Source organism: Ostreococcus tauri (genome assembly GCF_000214015.3).
Source record: "Ostreococcus tauri WGS project CAID00000000 data, contig chromosome 03, whole genome shotgun sequence".
NCBI lineage: Eukaryota > Viridiplantae > Chlorophyta > Mamiellophyceae > Mamiellales > Bathycoccaceae > Ostreococcus > Ostreococcus tauri.
The window spans coordinates 288,046-304,446 of NC_014428.2; the positions used below are offsets into that span (position 1 = coordinate 288,046).

The window sequence follows — 16,401 nt, forward strand, 5'->3', positions numbered from 1 at the left end:
AACGAACGCGCTCGTTCGCACTCGTCGACCTCTCACCGCCAATGCTCGCCGTTGGATCGAGCGCGGGCGCGACGCGCGCGAGCGCCCGAGCGCCGACGTCCTCCGCTCGGTCGAACACTCGCCGCCAAGCGGTCGTTTGCGCCGCGCGTCGCTCGACGAAGACGTCGGCGGTGACGTTTGGGACGACTCGGGATGAAGTGCGCGCGAGCGACGACGCGAGCGAGAGCGCGCGTGCGAGGATGAGACTCGAGTGAATTTAAAAAGGCAAACGACCGGTTGGGGTCATCGCATTTTGGCGAGCGACTCGCGAACGACAGAGGGAGAGCGAACGTGATTTGAGATGACTGACGGAACAACGTGATTTTTTGCAACGATCAGGGTGCAATCGGACGACGACGATGCGTGCAGCGAACGACTGCAGCGGTTTGGAAGCCGGCGGCGCGCGCGCGCGTGGTGGCAGCGGCCGGGAAGCTGTCGGAGATGGACGTGAAGACGAAGACGGCCGTGTACTTCTTCCTGTGGTACTTTTTTAATATCGTCTTTAACGTGTACAACAAATCCACGCTGAACGTGTTTCCGTATCCGTGGTTGATCTCCACCCTGCAGCTCGCCGCGACAAGCCTATGGATGCTGACGGTGTGGGCTACGAAGATTCAACCGAAGCCGGAGGTAACCAAGGCATTCCTGTTGGCTGTCGCCCCGGTCGCCTTCTTTCACACCGTCGGTCACGTCTCTGCGTGCGTGAGTTTCAGCAAGATGGCAGTGTCTTTCACGCACGTCATCAAGGCTGCAGAACCGGTTTTCTCCGTGATTCTCTCTGGGCCGTTGCTTGGTCAAACGTTCGCTCCAGCGGTGTGGGCTTCTCTTATCCCCATCGTCGCTGGTTGCTCTATGGCGGCGATGAAAGAAGTTAGTTTCAACATCACAGGCTTCCAAGGTGCTATGATCAGCAATGTTGCCATGGTTTTGCGCAACATCACGTCAAAGAAGTCTTTGAATGACTTCAAGGCGATTGACGGCATCAACTTGTACGGTATTTTGGGCATTATCGGCCTCTTCTACCTCGCTCCCGCGGCTTATATGATTGAGGGCGCTCAGTGGTCTGCTGGTTACGCCGCTGCCATCGCCAAGGTTGGCGAGCAAAAGCTTTGGCAGATGCTCTTCTTGTCGGGTATCTTCTACCACTTGTACAACCAGGTCAGCTACCAAGCGCTCACGAACATCACCCCGGTCACGTTCAGTGTCGGCAACGCTCTGAAGCGCGTAGCCGTCATCGTCGCTTCCGTTATTTACTTCAGAAATCCGGTGTCGCCTTTGAATGCGGCGGGCTCTGCACTGGCTCTTGTCGGCGCATACCTGTACACCAAGGCGTCCGAGAAGAAGTAAACGAGATCAAGCGCAGCTTCGGCAATTTTGTTTCGCAACTTTCTAATACAAAGATCTAGACAATACAAGACTAGTTTCGATTTGATCCTATGAGCTACGTGGGCTAGAATGGTTCATCCAAGACTCGAGCATCTTCGTGGAAACGCAAGAGACTGGCTCGCAACGTCTCTTCTGGCAAATAGTTCGCCAGTTGCATGAATATTTCGGTCTTTCCTTCACAAAGCTCGTACGCTCGAGCGTAAAATGTCTTCACTGGAACGTGCCCTAACTGAAAATCTCTCGCCGCAGTTCGGAGCTCCATATACGTGCGTTCTCCAATCTTGTGAATCACTTCGAGAGCCAGTTTCGCGCTCGTCTCGGGCGCTTTCCCTTTGAGCGGTCCAGCCCCACGTTTAGATACCCGACGATCGTTCGAATCCAGACTCTCCTGCTTTTCAAAGAACTTACGAATGAGCTGAGAGACTTCTCCGTTTCCAGTGACGAGTTCGTTGTGTGATTTGGTTGCCTCAGTGCTTGCTTTCGTTTGATCAGACTTTTCGCTCGACTCGTTGCTGGCTGTCTCGCGCCCCGTCGATTCCGTTACCTGACCGGCCCCATTTCGACTGTTGATGGTTCGCCTTCTACCCCACGCGATGATAGAAAACCGAGGGTCATTGTTTGACTTCGCCTTGGGCACGCCGTGCTTGAAGCGCTTGTTCACCTCGGAAGTGAACGCGAAGACGTCGCCATTATTTTGTGGAAACGTGAACGTGTTACCGCTAGGCTCGTGTAAGAAGATCAATTCGCGCGATCCGCCGAACGATGCCCCCATGGTGAAATCTTCTCGCTGCGCGCGCCCCCCGTAGGCATGGCTGTCGTGATGAAACGGCTTCCAATCAGTGCCGTCGCGGTAAAAGTTCATCCTCGTCGCATACACCTCGACGTCGAAATAATCCGCCATCTCTTTCACGACCCTGTGAAAGGTCTCCGAAAACTCTGGATTTTCGTGCTTGAGATGTTTACTCCAGTTCACCATCCCTCCGCTCTCCGCCTGCGCGCGAAGGCGAGTCTCGTCAGTCCCGAGCGCCGAGTCGTCCGCGCGTCCACACGCACCGCTCGCTCCATCTCCGCCGCTAAGCTCGCCAGGACGGCGTAATCCTTGGATCCGCAGTGAAAGCTCGGCAGATAGATCGCGTTTCCCGAGAGCACGGCTTCGAAATCCGCCAACAGTCGTCCGTCCACCATGGCGCTTTCGCTCCTGAGCGCTTTATTCGCGAATCGCAGCGCGTCGTTCTTCGTCCTCTGATCCGCCCCCTCCTCGCCCTCGCCTCGACGAACGAATCGAGGCCTCGCCTCGCGCGCCATCGTCGCCCCCGTCGTCGTCGTCCTCGGGCGTCCTCCACCGAGGTCTCGCGCGGGGTGGTGCCTCGTCCGTCTAAACCCTGGCGAGGTGTGAAAATGTCCCGAGCGCGCGTCCGAACGAGGCGCGAACGGGGCGAGGCGAGGCGCGAGGCGGCGACGCGGCGCGCGCGCCGCGCCGATCGAACGCGACGACGCGTAGGTGCGGACGCCGAAGAGATGACGGAACGGGCGAAGACGCCGCTCGAGGCGACGATCGAGCGATACCACGAGGCGAAGCGAAAGGTGGCGGAGGGCGTGCTCAAGGCGAAAGAAATCGGCGCCCAAGAGCTGGCAAAGGCGCAGAACGCGGTGAAGAACGCGCCGGCGCCGGTGATGATGCAGAAGTTTGTCGATGGGACCGGATTCGTCGATCGAGAGGCGTATCCGGTGTTCGTCGAGCGCATGGCGGTGGGATCGGTGATCTTCTCGAAGAGTTACTGGGGCGACGCATGGTTGTACCTGAAGAATAATCACTTGCTGCTCGCGGTGTTCTTGGCGCATCCCAAGCATCCGTTTTCGAGAATGGAGAGATTGATTTGCTTATTTTGCTCGTTCTTGGTTGGTTTCGGGTTGACATGTTTGTTCAACTTGATCACGAAGGAGCCTACGAAGACAGTCGTGAGCGTTCTCGTCGGAGGTTTGATTCAAGGCATTTACGACGCCCTGCTCCGATTATTCGCAGAGTGTCTGTGCGTGCAGTCGTGTCCTTCTTGTATCGTTCGCTGTTTCGAGGCGTGCGGTAAAATCGGGATGTTGGTGCAATTCTTTTTAGGTTGTATGGTCCTGGTGATTGGCATTGTCGCCTTCCTCAGAGCCGAGCAACGGGAGACACTGATCGGAGTAACCTGGCGCTTCGCGCTCTCGAAGGCTGCGTCGTGGATCGTCGCGTCTCTGTTATTTTGTTTGATCGGATATCACTTCGCGCGACGAAGCCAGATGCGCCCGGGCTCTTCACGTCGCACGTTCAGTGAGAAGGAAGAGCACGACCGCTGGAACACCGCTGAAGCTCACTGGTGCTGCTGCTTCTCGTGCCTGATGCCCCGTCGCGCACCGAGTTACTTTTGGAACTATTATATCGGTGAAGACGTCACTTTTGACGAGCTTCCGGATCGCCCACCCAAGTATAAGGCGAAATGTTTCTGCGGCGCCTCGGAGCCTGCGCCGACGACGTCGACCAGTCGTCCGACGGGAACCCGTTTCGGGCAGCCTTAATTAATCTCATCGCCATCACGGCGTTGGAAATTCACTAGTTCATTAGTATCATCTCGCACTTCACATCGGGATGCTGTAACACTCGTAGGTAGCTTTTAGTGATGCCGCCGCCCGCTTCGGGACGGCTGCTTCCATCCCAACCGACTGAAAACCGTTACGACAGATCCATGCGCGCGCGCTTCCGTCTCGACATCGCGCCGCGATCGATGCGGACGACAGTGGGTGATAGAAGCTCGGCGCGCGCGCCAAATGCGACTCGAACGCTCGCCGAACGCGTCTGTCGACCCGCGCACTCGTCAGCACCAACGAAAACGACTTCTCGACGCTCTTGCTCGAGTGTGCGCTCTAGGTCGCTCGGCACGATCGTGGGAAACATCGTGATCGGTGGCATCGTCATTGCCGGCTACATGAGTTCGGGTGAGACCTACCTGCAGCGACGACGAGAAGGCTGGTTGACGCCGGAGGAGGGCGGCGACGAGGACGGCGAGGACGCGGATGACGTCGCGCTGCGATGGAACGTGGCGAGCATTGTCGCGTGTATTCCGCTCTTGGCACCGCTCGCGTGGATACTACCAGAGATATCCGTCGGGTCGTGGGATGGAGATGAGCGTCGAGGAGCGATTGAGAAGAACGACGCGTACGCATTTGCGGTGGCGTACTGGGTCGCGTTTGGGTTGCACAACTTTGATATCACGGACCCCTTTATCTGGGGAACGACGTTGCTCTGCGCCGCGCACATCCAGCTAGAGAAGACGAATACTTTACTCGTCAATCCATACGGTCCAGCGGGGGCGCGGTCGCCAGATGACGAAGACGCCCTATCCGCGATTTCCAAGAAGTTAGAAGCCGTGACCAAGTCCACAGCGGGAAAAGCCGAACCGGCGAAGAACTCCGTTGAAGCCGCGGCGAAGATTGGACGAGCGATTGGAAAGGCTGGTGTTGTCGCGAAAGCTCTCGGCGAGGGTATATCCGAGGGGAAAGTTGAAGCCGAGATACAACGAGAGTCACTCGTGATGTCGGAGGAGTTGACACGTCAGGCGGAGGCTCTCACGGAGGAGCTCGGAGAGTGGGACGGTCGCCTCGAAGGCTCAAAAGGGTTAACAGAAGACTGATACATTGTATTTCTACCACTGCGTACGATGCCGTGCAATCATTGCACTGCGTTGCTCATGTTTCGAGTTGTACCGGTAACCGTAATGGAAACGTACTACCGGTAGTCAAAAGTAAAGTACATACATTTACATAGGGAAACGAGGAGCTCTCCGACGATCCTCGCGGAGATCATTCCCTCCATCCGCTCCACAGCGGGATGTCCCACTTGACGCACGAGTGATCCGCGCCCTCGCGCGACATTGCGGCGTTGCAAGATGACTCGCTCGACATCCCGATTACGTACTTCGGCCGCTCAATCTTCCCGCTCTGCACCGCTTCATTCATCATCCGTATCACCGTCAACCCCGTGTGTGGTGGCATATAGTAATCCAACAATAGCACGTCCGGTTTATACGCACCGATAATCTCCACGCACGCGTCGCTCGTCCATCGCTGCTCCACGCGAACCGTCGACGCGTCCACGCCGCCTCGCTCTAAGATCTCCGCCACGTCGTACACGTCCTCGAACGCGAGCACGCGAACGCACGGTTTCGACGATACCTTTCCCTCAACCCCCGCCGCCGTCCCATTCGTCCTCGCCGTCGTGCCGTCCTCCATCGTCGACGATCCCGAATTCGTCGCCCCCGGCATCGTCCCGCGCGTCCGCCCGCGCGCCCTTCGCCCCGCGCGCTCGACCCCCGTCCCCGCGCGCGCACGTCCGAGGCGCGCCATCGCGCGCATCTCCCGACGATCGCCCGTGACGCCGTGCGCGCCCACCCCCGACGCGGTGTCGCGCGCGATCGACCGTCGTCGTGACGACGCGGCGACCGACCGAGTCAGTCCATCACCCGCGCGTCCGTCGCGCGTGCGCGACATGGACGCGCGCCACGACGGGCGCGAACGACGGACGATGGGGGCGTCGCCGCGGGCGAAGCGACCGAGCGCGCGCGAGCTCGAGCGACGACGACGGACGCGGACGCTCGCGCGATGGCTCGCGCTCGCCCTCCTAGGCATCGTGACGGTGCTCTTGAAGACGACGTATCCTGGCGATCGAACGATCCGGACGGCGAGCGAATCCTGGGCGCGGTTGATGTTCTCCCGGCGAGGGTTCTCGTTTGGTCGACTGTACGAACGGTCGTACGCGCGGACGGTGCGGATAGACGCGAAGGAGGGGTCGATCGAGACGACGCGACGCGCGCACGTGGTGCAGGGAACGATTGCGAATCGACCGCGGTGGACGAAGGATTTGAGGCTTCAAGACGTCGTGAACGAGGAGAAAATGGAGGGGAGGAGAAAGAAGTGTTTCTTCTACGTCGAATATAACGAGCCGGTGCTCGTTTTATACGATGACGGGGAGGAGTTGAGGCATCACTTGGAGTTGGACACGAACGGTTTGGACGTCGGACAGTTTCGGTGCACGTTCTTCAAGGGCGTGCGCAAGCCGTCCGATGGGAAGACTTACGATAAGGCGGGGTGGGATATCATCGACGAGCCCGAGTCCGGGGGGAAAGTGGCCATGATGAGCACGGCGACGACGTTAGGGATGCTCTCGGCGTATCATCGGACGCTGGTGAACCATCAGGCGTACGCCGAGCACCACGGATACGGCTCCATCCTCGCGCTCGTTTCGCCCAATAAGTTGGAGGGTAGATCCGCGAAGTTCGCCAAGCACCTGTCGATGGGCACGGAGGTGCTAAGGGGAGAATACGCCATGGTTTGCCACACCGATCTCGACGCTTGGTTCGCCAGTTGGGATCCGCTCAGTCGCTATTCCAAGGACTGGCCGGAGAAGAAGAGTTTGTTCTTTGGTGACACCGGCCAGGTTTGGCTCAACTCGGGATTGATTTGCGCTCGATCAAACGAGTGGACGGTGTCGCTGTTTGAGCGAACGATCAACGCCGTTTACCAGACGGAGCCGGACCCGGAAACGGGAAAAATAGTGAACCTCGGGTTCAAGCGAGACCAGCCCGCGTTGTGGCACGTTCTCGGCCTCGAGTGGGCAAACAACGAGCTTGTACCTTACAAAGGTCAGTCCTGTTCGATGTGGTCAGAGTGTAACCCGGATAGCAATCCCATAGAGTGCTGGCACTGGTGTTTCTGGGACGCCCTGCAGAGAACGCCTTCTGGCTGGAGAGGTTTGCACGACGTGAATAAGTTTGCGCACGTGTTTCTCGATCCACTCAACAATAAACCTCAAATGCATAGAATGTGTCTCTCGAGCTGCTACAGCGTTCTGAGTCGTGCGCAAATGGAGATTTGTTCTTCTCTCACCGGTTGGTCGCGCTGCTTGCCGAGAGACGTGGACAAGATGTCTCTTTGCAACGGAGAGGGCTGCCTGAAGCAGCTCACATCACATGGTGGCGCGTGGCTCAAACACACCGGTCACCAACATTGGCTCGACAAACTTCCCACGTGCATCCCGCGTAGCATGGAGGAGGCACAAAAGGAGAAGCGCTCGACGCTCAGCTTGTGCGATAAATCTAGAATGTAGGTAGGGGTACGGTAGTGTTGTGTGTAGTGAGAATGTTTCTCGATTCAATTCTACGTGCTACCTCTAAACGACGGTCTTCGTGTGAGCTCCCACGTTGCCTCTCCCGTCATCGCTGACTTCGTTCGTAACGAGCGGAACTTCATCGTCGTCGTCGTCGTCGTCGTCTTCGATCGGACTTCCAAACACATCGAGCTCAGCGTCGTCATCTTGCTCAGATGGATCCCAGTCGGGGCCGACTTTCTTGCGCATCGTCTCCTGCGCCAACACCGCGAGCTTATAACTAACGAACAGAGTCATGATCAGACCTACGACGTAGAAGATAATCTCAAGCGCGGTCGCCCCGTCGGCGCCGCTCGCGCGCCGACCGGTATCCCCGACGTACACGTACACAAAGCTCGACGGGAACAACCCGACAAAAGTCGCCACCACGTACGACAAGAAGGGCACCGACGTCAATCCCAACACGTAACTCGCCACAGTGAACGGCGAGAACGGGGAAAGCCGCACTAGTATGACAATCTGAGGACCATCCTTCGTCACCGCCTCGTCCAAAGCCTTGAACCGCCCTCCGTCTCGCACGAACGTCCTCTCCACCCACGGTCGAGCAAAGTACCTCGACAACGTGAAGCTCACCACCGCGCCGACGCTCGCGCTCGACACGCACAGCGCCACCCCACCCAACGTACCGAACAGAATCCCAGCCGCAACGCACGTCGCGCTCGCCGCGCCCGGAATCACCCCGAACGTCGCCACCGCGACGTTGAGCGCGAAGAATTTCATTGGATTCCGCACGTGCGGCACGACGTCCTCGTACAGGTCGATCTCCAACCGCGTCGACGCGTACACCAGCGCGGCGACGCACGCGAGGGCGAGAACGAAGATCATCATCGCCCGCACCGCTCCCACGATGGTCCATTCCCCCCACGCGCGCGTCGTCGTCGTCCCGTCGCTCCCACCACCTCCACCGCGTCCGCGTCCGCCCCAACGCCCGTCCTCCGCGTCCCCACCCGCGCGCCCGTCCGCGCCGTCGTCTCCGAGCAGGACCGCGCGCCGATGGGTCGTTCGCGCCCGCGTCGGTGCGCGCGCGTCCATCGCGCGCGCGTCTGCGGTCCGCGTCGCGCGTCGAGGCGGGTTCAAACGGCACACGCGCGCGCGACGACCCTCGACCGCGTCGACGATCGACCGTCGCGCGCGTCCGAGGGCGAGGGATCGAGGGCGATTGATGCGCGCGCGGGACGGGGGCGGAGCCGCGCGCGCGGCGTCGAGGACGAGAGCGCACGCGCGAGGGCGCGGTGGAACGATGCTCGGTGGGGTGGTGCGACGAGGGGCGAGACGAGGGGCGGTCGGAGAGGCGATGCGAGCGACGCGGGGGATGGTGATGACGATGATGACGACGACGACGGCTGGGGGGGGCGCGGGGACGGAGGGAGGCGCGAACGTGAGTGGATGGACGCGCGCGCGGCGGGTCGAGCGGGCGAACGCGAGAGGAGACGTAAGAGCGCGGGCGGTGAGCTCGAGCGCGGCGTCGGCGGGACGTGAGAGCGGCGAGTACGACGCCGGATCGATTCAGGTGCTTCAAGGACTCGAACCCGTTCGTAAGCGGCCGGGGATGTACATCGGGAGCACGTCTACGAAAGGTTTGCATCATCTGGTGTGGGAAGTACTGGACAACTCCGTGGACGAAGTCCAGGCGGGGCACGCGAGTCACGTTCAGGTGACCGTGGATGATGATGGATTCGTCACCGTTATGGACGACGGTCGCGGGATCCCAACGGACGTCCATCCGGTCACCGGTAAGAGCTCGTTGGAGACTGTGCTGACAATTTTGCACGCGGGTGGCAAATTCGGGGGCGATAGCAGCGGCTATCACGTCTCCGGTGGCCTTCACGGCGTCGGTATCTCCGTCGTGAACGCTCTGTCCGAGCTTGTTGAGGTCACGGTGTGGCGTAACGGGAACGAATACACTCAGAGCTTTTCGAGAGGCATTGCCACAGGAAACATGAAAGAAAAACAACAGGACGGCTCTGGGAACAAGAAGGGGACGATGGTACGCTTCAAGCCCGACGACCAAATCTTCGACAAAGTTAAGTTCGATAACAATATCATACGAACGAGAATGAAAGAGTTGGCCTTCCTGAACAAGGGCACGGAGCTTCACCTGAAAACATTCAATACCAAGACCAAGTCTTACGTCGAGGAGAAACTGGTCTACGCTGAAGGTTTGAAGGACTACGTGTTAGATCTCACGGCGGACGCGACGCGCTTACACGAACCCATTACTTTTTCGGGAGAGATGGAGGGCATACGCGTCGAAGGGTCGCTGTGCTGGACTGCTGACTCCTACTCCGACACTCTGTTGGGTTACGCAAACAGCATTCGAACGATCGATGGTGGTACTCACATCGATGGTCTGAAGTACTCTCTCACGAAAACGATAAATAACGCTAGTCGCAAGGCGAAGTTACTGAAAGATGCAGATTCTAATCTGGGTGGCGATCATGTCCGCGAGGGCTTGTCGGGTGTCATTGCCGTTTGGGTGCCAGAGCCGGAGTTTGAGGGTCAAACAAAGACGCGTCTTGGCAATAGCGAGGTTCGTCGGATAGTTGAGAACATTGCGAGCGATGCCGTCATGGGGCACTTCGAGTTCAATAGCGCCGACTTAAAGGCTGTTTTTGCGAAGGCACAGTCTGCTTTCAAAGCTGCTGAGGCTGCAAAGCGTGCGAGAGAGCTTGTTCGACGCAAAACTGTACTGACTGCCAATCGATTGCCGGGCAAACTGTCTGATTGCTCGTCCTCTGACGCGGATCGCACCGAAATCTTTTTGGTTGAGGGTGACTCAGCGGGTGGTAGCTGCAAGCAGGGTCGCGATCGATCTTTCCAGGCCGTATTACCGCTGCGCGGTAAGATCATGAACGTCGAGCGCAAGCTCGATGCCGCGGCGCTTTACAAGAATACTGAAATCACCAATATGATTTCTGCCTTGGGTCTCGGTACTATGGGCGAAGATCTGGACACCAGCGCGCTTCGGTACTCCAAGATTATCATATTGACTGATGCCGACGTCGATGGTGCACACATCCGTACACTGCTGTTGACGTTTTTGTACCGTTATCAGCGGGACTTATTTGAAAAGGGCTTCGTATACGCCGCTGTTCCGCCTCTTTATAAGGTTGCCGTCGGAAAGAAGGAAACGTACTGCTACGACGACGACGATCTCCAGCGCGTGCTTGCTGCTTTGCCAGAGGGGGCGAACAAGCATATTCAGCGCTTCAAAGGTCTTGGTGAAATGATGCCGGAGCAACTTTGGTCGACGACGTTGGATCCGAAAACTCGCCTCTTGAAGCGTTTAACTGTAGACGACGCTTCAGCGGCTAATCACATGTTCTCCACTCTCATGTCGAAGGAAGTCGATCCGAGAAGGAGGCTCATTGAAGAGGAAGGGGCTGCGCTCGCCTCGATAGACTTTTAGAATTCTGGTGTACTTTTATATCACAGAGACGTTCTAATACTTCGCTTCAACGCACGTGAGGCCACAAGCCGTCTTGTGCGAATCACATGCGATCAAAAACACTAGATTCTAGCGCACCTTGGTGTCCATTGAGAAGTGCGCTGACGCGCTCGGCAATTTTTGGGCTTGGTCGTAACCTCGAAGGACTTCGCGCCGTTGTTGGCGTGACAGATTTCCAATCCTCTCTTGGCTTCAATCTATCGATGGTGATGTCGCTCAACGCATCAAGAAGCTGCCCTTTCAATTTCATCATTTCTGAGTGCATGTCGTTTACTTTGTCTGTCAGAGCATGTAACTCTCGCGCGATCTCGATGACGTCCTTTGACGCGAGCGACTTGCGGGACGGTTCAAATTTCTCGCGGAGAACCATGAGGTTCCCAGGGGTACGGATGATATCGTTACTAGTATCTGATCCACGGGCATGCTCTTTGGAAGAATCGTGCGAGGCCATCGCGTGTAATTGTGTCGCTTCCATGTGATAAACAACCATCTACTTGAATATTTCGAGTTCCCGAGGTGCACAGGTTGCCCTCCACCAAACTCCAAGCGCACCTCAGAAGCGCACGTCCCAACACTCTCCTCCGTCAACTTTCTTCCAAGTCAACCAACCTACTCTGATTCACCAGCTCCATCTTTCCTGAATCTCAAAGCTTCGCCCTTCAATCGCTCGAGCTGCTGCCGCTGATCGGGCGAGAGCGCCTCGACGACCTCTTCGTCCAAGTCTCCAGACACAGAGGCGATCGTGTCCCCTCGCAGGGAATCGACGTACTGCTGCCAAGACGAAACAAACTGACCCCACTGCGCCTCTGTCATCTTCTCGCTTCTCAGATGCGCCCTAAATTCCTCTCTCGCGTACGTCGCGCCGAGCTCCTTCATCGGCGACGGCATCGCTTGATGCGTGCGCAAGATCTGGCGGTACAGAGAGAAAACCCTCCCCAATCCGCTCATCGTCCTCGCGCGCTCGTGACGTACCCGTCGTCACCTCTCTATTTCTCTCTTCCAACCTTCGCGCTCGCCCTCGTAATCGCTCGACCGCCTCTCCGGTCGCGCCGACTCGATCGCGCCCTCGCCCCCTCCGCCGCGCTCACTCCGCCTGCAACCCCCCGGCGCTCGGTTGCGCCAAAACCCCGAGCTGTTCCTTCTCCAGTTCGATCAACTGTTCCTCCCTGTGCAATTGCACGATGAGCGGCACGACGAGCACGAGAAACGTCGTCCCGAACGTCCACGCCGCCTTCCCCGTGTGCGCCACCAATCGCCCCAGCGCCCGCGTCGCGTCTTCCGCGCCAAAGCTCACCGGTCTCGCGCTCTTCGCCTCCACCGCGTCGTGATTCGGGGTGATCTCCATCGCCCGTCCCCTCCGTTCGCGCTCGTCGCGCACGCGTTCGATCGACCGTCGCGTCGTCGCCCGATGGCGCCGACGTCGACGATCGCGCGATCGCCCGCACCCGCGCGTCCGGCGACCGACCGACCGCTGGGCGGATGACCATCGAGCCCTCGGGGTCGGGGTCGGGGGCGCGAGCCAGGGTCCGGGGCGATGGAGGTTTTTATGTCACGCACACGGCGTGTACAGGTGTCAATGTATGGGTGATCACACCCGTGATCCCGAGCCCTCGGGCGGGCGACCGCGCGCGGGCGTGGCTAAATCCCACGGTGAAGTAACTTTTTATCAATTGACCAACGTATAATGTATTGAATTTATAAACTATCAAACAGCGATAAATCTGTCGAAAATCCATTCACATACGACCAATCAGGACTCACATCTGTGAGAGGGGGGGGGTGGCTAAATGGATTTTGACTAATCTCGGTCATGGTTGTGCACACCTTTTCTTGAGTGAGAATTTTAGCAATCTCCCTTTCAGCCTAAAGGGAGATTGCTAAAATTCTACTAACGTTAGTATAATTTTGATACTTCATAATCGGTCACGTCATGTATGGGTAAACAGTATGAGGGGGGTACTCCAACTTGTGTTTCACCTTGTACACATTTCGGCAAGTTTTCGCAACACACGACACGTGTGCGCGGATAACGCGCCGACGAGGCAGGGAGGACGCGCGCATGCTTCGCCACACGTAGTATCCATCACACACTATCGGATCACTGACGTTCTCACGAGAAGAAATCGCGCAGTCGAATGTAGAAGGCAGAACAACCTCACTCTGACAGAGCCGTGAGGAGACACCTTGAATCCTGCCCAAACCCTAGATAAACCCTAACCAAACCCTAGTTAGGGTTGATGACACATGCACAGCACGTGCAATACGCGCTGACACCACAGTTAAGTGGATACGATGAACAACACAAGGCGTTAAAAGTCCTTTCCGAAGCCCGTAACGCGGATGAAAGCGACACGTCGAGCGCTTGTGCGCGTAGAACACTCGCGAGAAATAGACACCTAAACCCTATGTAGGGTTTAGGTAGGGTTTAGGTAGGGTTTAGGCGTGGTTTCTTGAGAGTTCGGCGTGGAGTACCCGAGCGCGAGGAACTGCGTGAGGACGTCGCTATGTCCGTCGTATGCCACAGAAACTGGATGAATCTGATGTAACATGCATGTATCTACAACTGTTCATCGCTGCGCGCGTCCTCCCTGCCTCGTCGTCGCGTTATCCGCGCACACGTGTCGCGTGTTGCGAAAACTTGCCGAAATTTGTACAAGGTAAAACACAATGGCTGTACCCTAGGACCTCATACTGTTTGCACATATACAAGTTTTAGAATGACAATTTCAATAGTTTAACGCGAGAACGCTCATTCGCTGAATTGGAAAATCATCCACCCAAGATCCGGCGGAACCGTTCAGAGGGATACTGGCTTGAATAGATAGTGTACTATGCAATTGTATTAAAATGTATTTTTATATATGTGGATAGTCTTTACTAGATATTAAATACGACATATGTGAATGATAAAAAGTTACTTCACCGTGGGATTTAGCCACGCCCCCGCGCGCGGAGGGTGGTGCGGCGACGCGCGCGGACGTCGAGGACGTCTCTTGCGGCACGCGCGAACGTCGAGTCGCGCGTCGCGAGTGAGCGATCGGTGCGAAGCGAACGCATCGCGCGCATCTTTTACGCACGAACCCGAACGGTGGACGCGCGGCGCGGCGCGGCGTCGCTTTCGTTCGGCGTCCACCGAGTCGGATTGAGCGCGCCCGAGCGTTCGATCGGCCGAGCGTCGATTCGACGAGCGTCGACGGGACGCGCGATCGTCCCGTGACGGTGAGGGTTATTTCCTCGATTCAGGTCGTTCGTTCGACCGAGACGGAGCGATGAGCACGATGTCGGCCAACCCGTTCGGGGCGCTCGACGAAGACGGCCCGCGCGCGCCCGCTGCCAAGCCGGCGGCGGCGGCGGCGGCGGCGACCAAGGCGCCCACGAGCGCGCCCAAGGGTGCGTACGCGAAGTAACCGACGCTTGAATCGATGCGTGCGCTCGAGGGACGCGATCGCGATCGCGCTCGACGACGACGCGGAAGAGCTCGAGGGTTAACCCCAATCGAGGTCTTGAGCAACAGTCGGTGAAGAACGAAGACTGACGAGCCGTTTCGATCTCTCGAAATCGCAGCTTCCGCGCCAAAAACGAACAAGCAAAAGGCACCGAAGGCTGTTCGCGAATTCGAAGGCGAAGTCGTCGGCGCCGAAGGCGGAAAGGCTTTCCACGCCAAGGGCGGTCGAGGCGATCATAAAGGTCACTCCCGCTCCACTCGACGCCCCGGTCGTGGCGAAGGTGGCGAAGGCCGCCAACGCTCTCGACGCGACTTCGACCGCCGCGATGCCTCCGGCCGCGGCCACGATGGCCACCGCGGTGGCGCCGGCAAGGGCAACTGGGGCAAGGCGGGCGAAGAACTCGCCGAGCTTGACGGTGCCGCGGCCGTCGACTCCGAAACGGAACCCGTTGAAGTCGAGGAGGATACGTCCGTGCTCACCCTCGCTCAAGCCGAAGCTCTCAAGGCCGAAAAGCGCGCCGCGCTCGCGGCCCAATGGAAGAAGCCCGAGGCGAAGGTTCTCGATGGCTCAGCCCTCGCTGGCATGAAACTCGTCGGTGAAGGCGAAGACGACGACAACCTCGACTTTGGCGGCGTCGGCATCAAGGGCAAGCGTGAACGCAGCAAGACCAACACCAAGCAACAAGTTGCCGTCGGTTTCCGCGTTGCTCCGTCGCAACCTGCCGAGCGAGATGACCGTGATGATCGCCGTGGCGGCGGCCGAGGCGGCCGAGGCGGCCGAGGCGGCCGAGGCGGCCGCGACACCGGCCGCGGTGGCCGCGACTCCGGCCGCGGTGGCCGCGGTGGCCGTGACTCTGGTCGCGGTGGCCGCGGCAGCGGTGGTGGCGGACGTGGTGCCAACATCAAAATCGAAGATGCATCCGCCTTCCCCACGCTCGGTGGCAAGTAAAGTGCCATACGAGACACTGCAAACTCTGCTGTACGCAACGTGCACTCGAGTTGCCTGAGTTTGGATATGAGACCACGCGCACGCGATACTTTTGAGCGCAGCACTCGTGTACATTTCATTTTCAATATTCATAGTCGCTTCAAAAACCATTTGTCGTCAACTCGCCACAACACAACTTCTACCTCACTTCTCGCCCGCACGAGTGTTGACCTGATCGAGTCGGTACCCCGGATACGTCTCTTATAAACAAATGAGACAGGATTTTAGTGAGTTCGCAAGGTTAGACGTGCGTTTCACTCCTCATGACAGTCGATGGGTCCCGAAGAGCGCACGTTTCGTTGTTCTAGGTGAGACTGCAAAGTCAACAGGTGTGCTCAGCGCTTTCAAGTTGAGTGGGAGTGGTGTCCGGAAACTGGTTGAGATCGAGCGACAGAGTGGGTTCAAATGCTGTACATTTGGGTCTCACACGCTTCCAGAGCGCTTGCTCGTCGCTGGTACTCTCAATGGTGAGCTCGAAAGTTGGGACCTTGAGCAACCGTCAACGCCGCTCACCGTTGTAAGAGCGCACGAGTCTACCGTCAACGCCGTTGACGGCGCCGGAGGTGGTGTCCATGGCGTTGGTCCGTTAGAAATAGTCACAGGTGGACGTGATGGAACTGTCAAGGTGTGGGACTCAAGGCAAGAGAACTCGGTGGCAACGTTTCGTCCACGTTCAGCGTCGTGCGAGTGTTGGTCGGTTGCGTTTGGAAATGCCTTCGACGAAAGCGAGCGGTGCGTTCTGGCTGGTTACGAAAATGGGGACATCAAAATGTATGACTTAAGACACGGAACCATCAGATTCGAAACGAACGTCGCAAACGGCGTTTGCGATGTTGAATTTGACAGGAAGGATATTTCAATGAACAAGTTCATCGCTGCGTGCCTAGAGAGCCAGTTTG

General features: G+C 57.9%; 13 protein-coding genes across 13 annotated transcripts; 7 read left to right on the forward strand and 6 right to left on the reverse strand.

Moving 5' to 3' along the window:
* Positions 1-41: 41 nt before the first annotated feature.
* OT_ostta03g01710 (Triose-phosphate transporter domain) lies at positions 42-1,386 on the forward strand (the record flags this gene model as incomplete). Its single annotated transcript, XM_003078031.1, has 2 exons — positions 42-197; positions 379-1,386. The coding sequence occupies 2 exons, from the start codon at positions 42-44 to the stop codon at positions 1,384-1,386; spliced, it is 1,164 nt and encodes a 387-aa protein (XP_003078079.1).
* Positions 1,387-1,489: 103 nt separating this feature from the next.
* On the reverse strand, positions 1,490-2,730 carry OT_ostta03g01720 (Oxoglutarate/iron-dependent dioxygenase; the record flags this gene model as incomplete). The annotated part of the gene is made up of 2 exons (XM_022984733.1): positions 1,490-2,416; positions 2,479-2,730. 2 exons carry the CDS (start codon positions 2,728-2,730, stop codon positions 1,490-1,492), a joined length of 1,179 nt encoding a protein of 392 aa, XP_022838466.1.
* Positions 2,731-2,943: 213 nt separating this feature from the next.
* Positions 2,944-3,978, forward strand: OT_ostta03g01730 (unnamed product; the record flags this gene model as incomplete). The annotated part of the gene is made up of 1 exon (XM_003078033.1): positions 2,944-3,978. The coding sequence occupies one exon, from the start codon at positions 2,944-2,946 to the stop codon at positions 3,976-3,978; it is 1,035 nt and encodes a 344-aa protein (XP_003078081.1).
* Positions 3,979-4,079: 101 nt separating this feature from the next.
* Positions 4,080-5,090, forward strand: OT_ostta03g01740 (unnamed product; the record flags this gene model as incomplete). Its single annotated transcript, XM_022984734.1, has 1 exon — positions 4,080-5,090. One exon carries the CDS (start codon positions 4,080-4,082, stop codon positions 5,088-5,090), a length of 1,011 nt encoding a protein of 336 aa, XP_022838467.1.
* Positions 5,091-5,259: 169 nt separating this feature from the next.
* On the reverse strand, positions 5,260-5,688 carry OT_ostta03g01750 (Signal transduction response regulator, receiver domain; the record flags this gene model as incomplete). The annotated part of the gene is made up of 1 exon (XM_003078036.1): positions 5,260-5,688. One exon carries the CDS (start codon positions 5,686-5,688, stop codon positions 5,260-5,262), a length of 429 nt encoding a protein of 142 aa, XP_003078084.1.
* A 292-nt stretch (positions 5,689-5,980) lies between these two features.
* On the forward strand, positions 5,981-7,561 carry OT_ostta03g01760 (unnamed product; the record flags this gene model as incomplete). Its single annotated transcript, XM_003078037.1, has 1 exon — positions 5,981-7,561. One exon carries the CDS (start codon positions 5,981-5,983, stop codon positions 7,559-7,561), a length of 1,581 nt encoding a protein of 526 aa, XP_003078085.1.
* A 63-nt stretch (positions 7,562-7,624) lies between these two features.
* On the reverse strand, positions 7,625-8,653 carry OT_ostta03g01770 (SNARE associated Golgi protein; the record flags this gene model as incomplete). Its single annotated transcript, XM_003078038.1, has 1 exon — positions 7,625-8,653. One exon carries the CDS (start codon positions 8,651-8,653, stop codon positions 7,625-7,627), a length of 1,029 nt encoding a protein of 342 aa, XP_003078086.1.
* A 295-nt stretch (positions 8,654-8,948) lies between these two features.
* On the forward strand, positions 8,949-11,030 carry OT_ostta03g01780 (DNA topoisomerase, type IIA, conserved site; the record flags this gene model as incomplete). The annotated part of the gene is made up of 1 exon (XM_022984735.1): positions 8,949-11,030. One exon carries the CDS (start codon positions 8,949-8,951, stop codon positions 11,028-11,030), a length of 2,082 nt encoding a protein of 693 aa, XP_022838468.1.
* Positions 11,031-11,112: 82 nt separating this feature from the next.
* On the reverse strand, positions 11,113-11,520 carry OT_ostta03g01790 (unnamed product; the record flags this gene model as incomplete). Its single annotated transcript, XM_003078040.2, has 1 exon — positions 11,113-11,520. The coding sequence occupies one exon, from the start codon at positions 11,518-11,520 to the stop codon at positions 11,113-11,115; it is 408 nt and encodes a 135-aa protein (XP_003078088.2).
* A 158-nt stretch (positions 11,521-11,678) lies between these two features.
* On the reverse strand, positions 11,679-12,017 carry OT_ostta03g01800 (ACN9; the record flags this gene model as incomplete). The annotated part of the gene is made up of 1 exon (XM_003078041.1): positions 11,679-12,017. The coding sequence occupies one exon, from the start codon at positions 12,015-12,017 to the stop codon at positions 11,679-11,681; it is 339 nt and encodes a 112-aa protein (XP_003078089.1).
* A 136-nt stretch (positions 12,018-12,153) lies between these two features.
* On the reverse strand, positions 12,154-12,414 carry OT_ostta03g01810 (Mitochondrial outer membrane translocase complex,subunit Tom22; the record flags this gene model as incomplete). The annotated part of the gene is made up of 1 exon (XM_003078042.1): positions 12,154-12,414. One exon carries the CDS (start codon positions 12,412-12,414, stop codon positions 12,154-12,156), a length of 261 nt encoding a protein of 86 aa, XP_003078090.1.
* A 1,924-nt stretch (positions 12,415-14,338) lies between these two features.
* OT_ostta03g01820 (Hyaluronan/mRNA-binding protein) lies at positions 14,339-15,463 on the forward strand (the record flags this gene model as incomplete). The annotated part of the gene is made up of 2 exons (XM_003078045.1): positions 14,339-14,459; positions 14,634-15,463. The coding sequence occupies 2 exons, from the start codon at positions 14,339-14,341 to the stop codon at positions 15,461-15,463; spliced, it is 951 nt and encodes a 316-aa protein (XP_003078093.1).
* Positions 15,464-15,713: 250 nt separating this feature from the next.
* On the forward strand, positions 15,714-16,401 carry OT_ostta03g01830 (WD40/YVTN repeat-like-containing domain; the record flags this gene model as incomplete). Its single annotated transcript, XM_003078046.2, has 1 exon — positions 15,714-16,401. A coding segment is annotated over one exon (688 nt), but the record flags the coding sequence as incomplete, so codon positions are not given.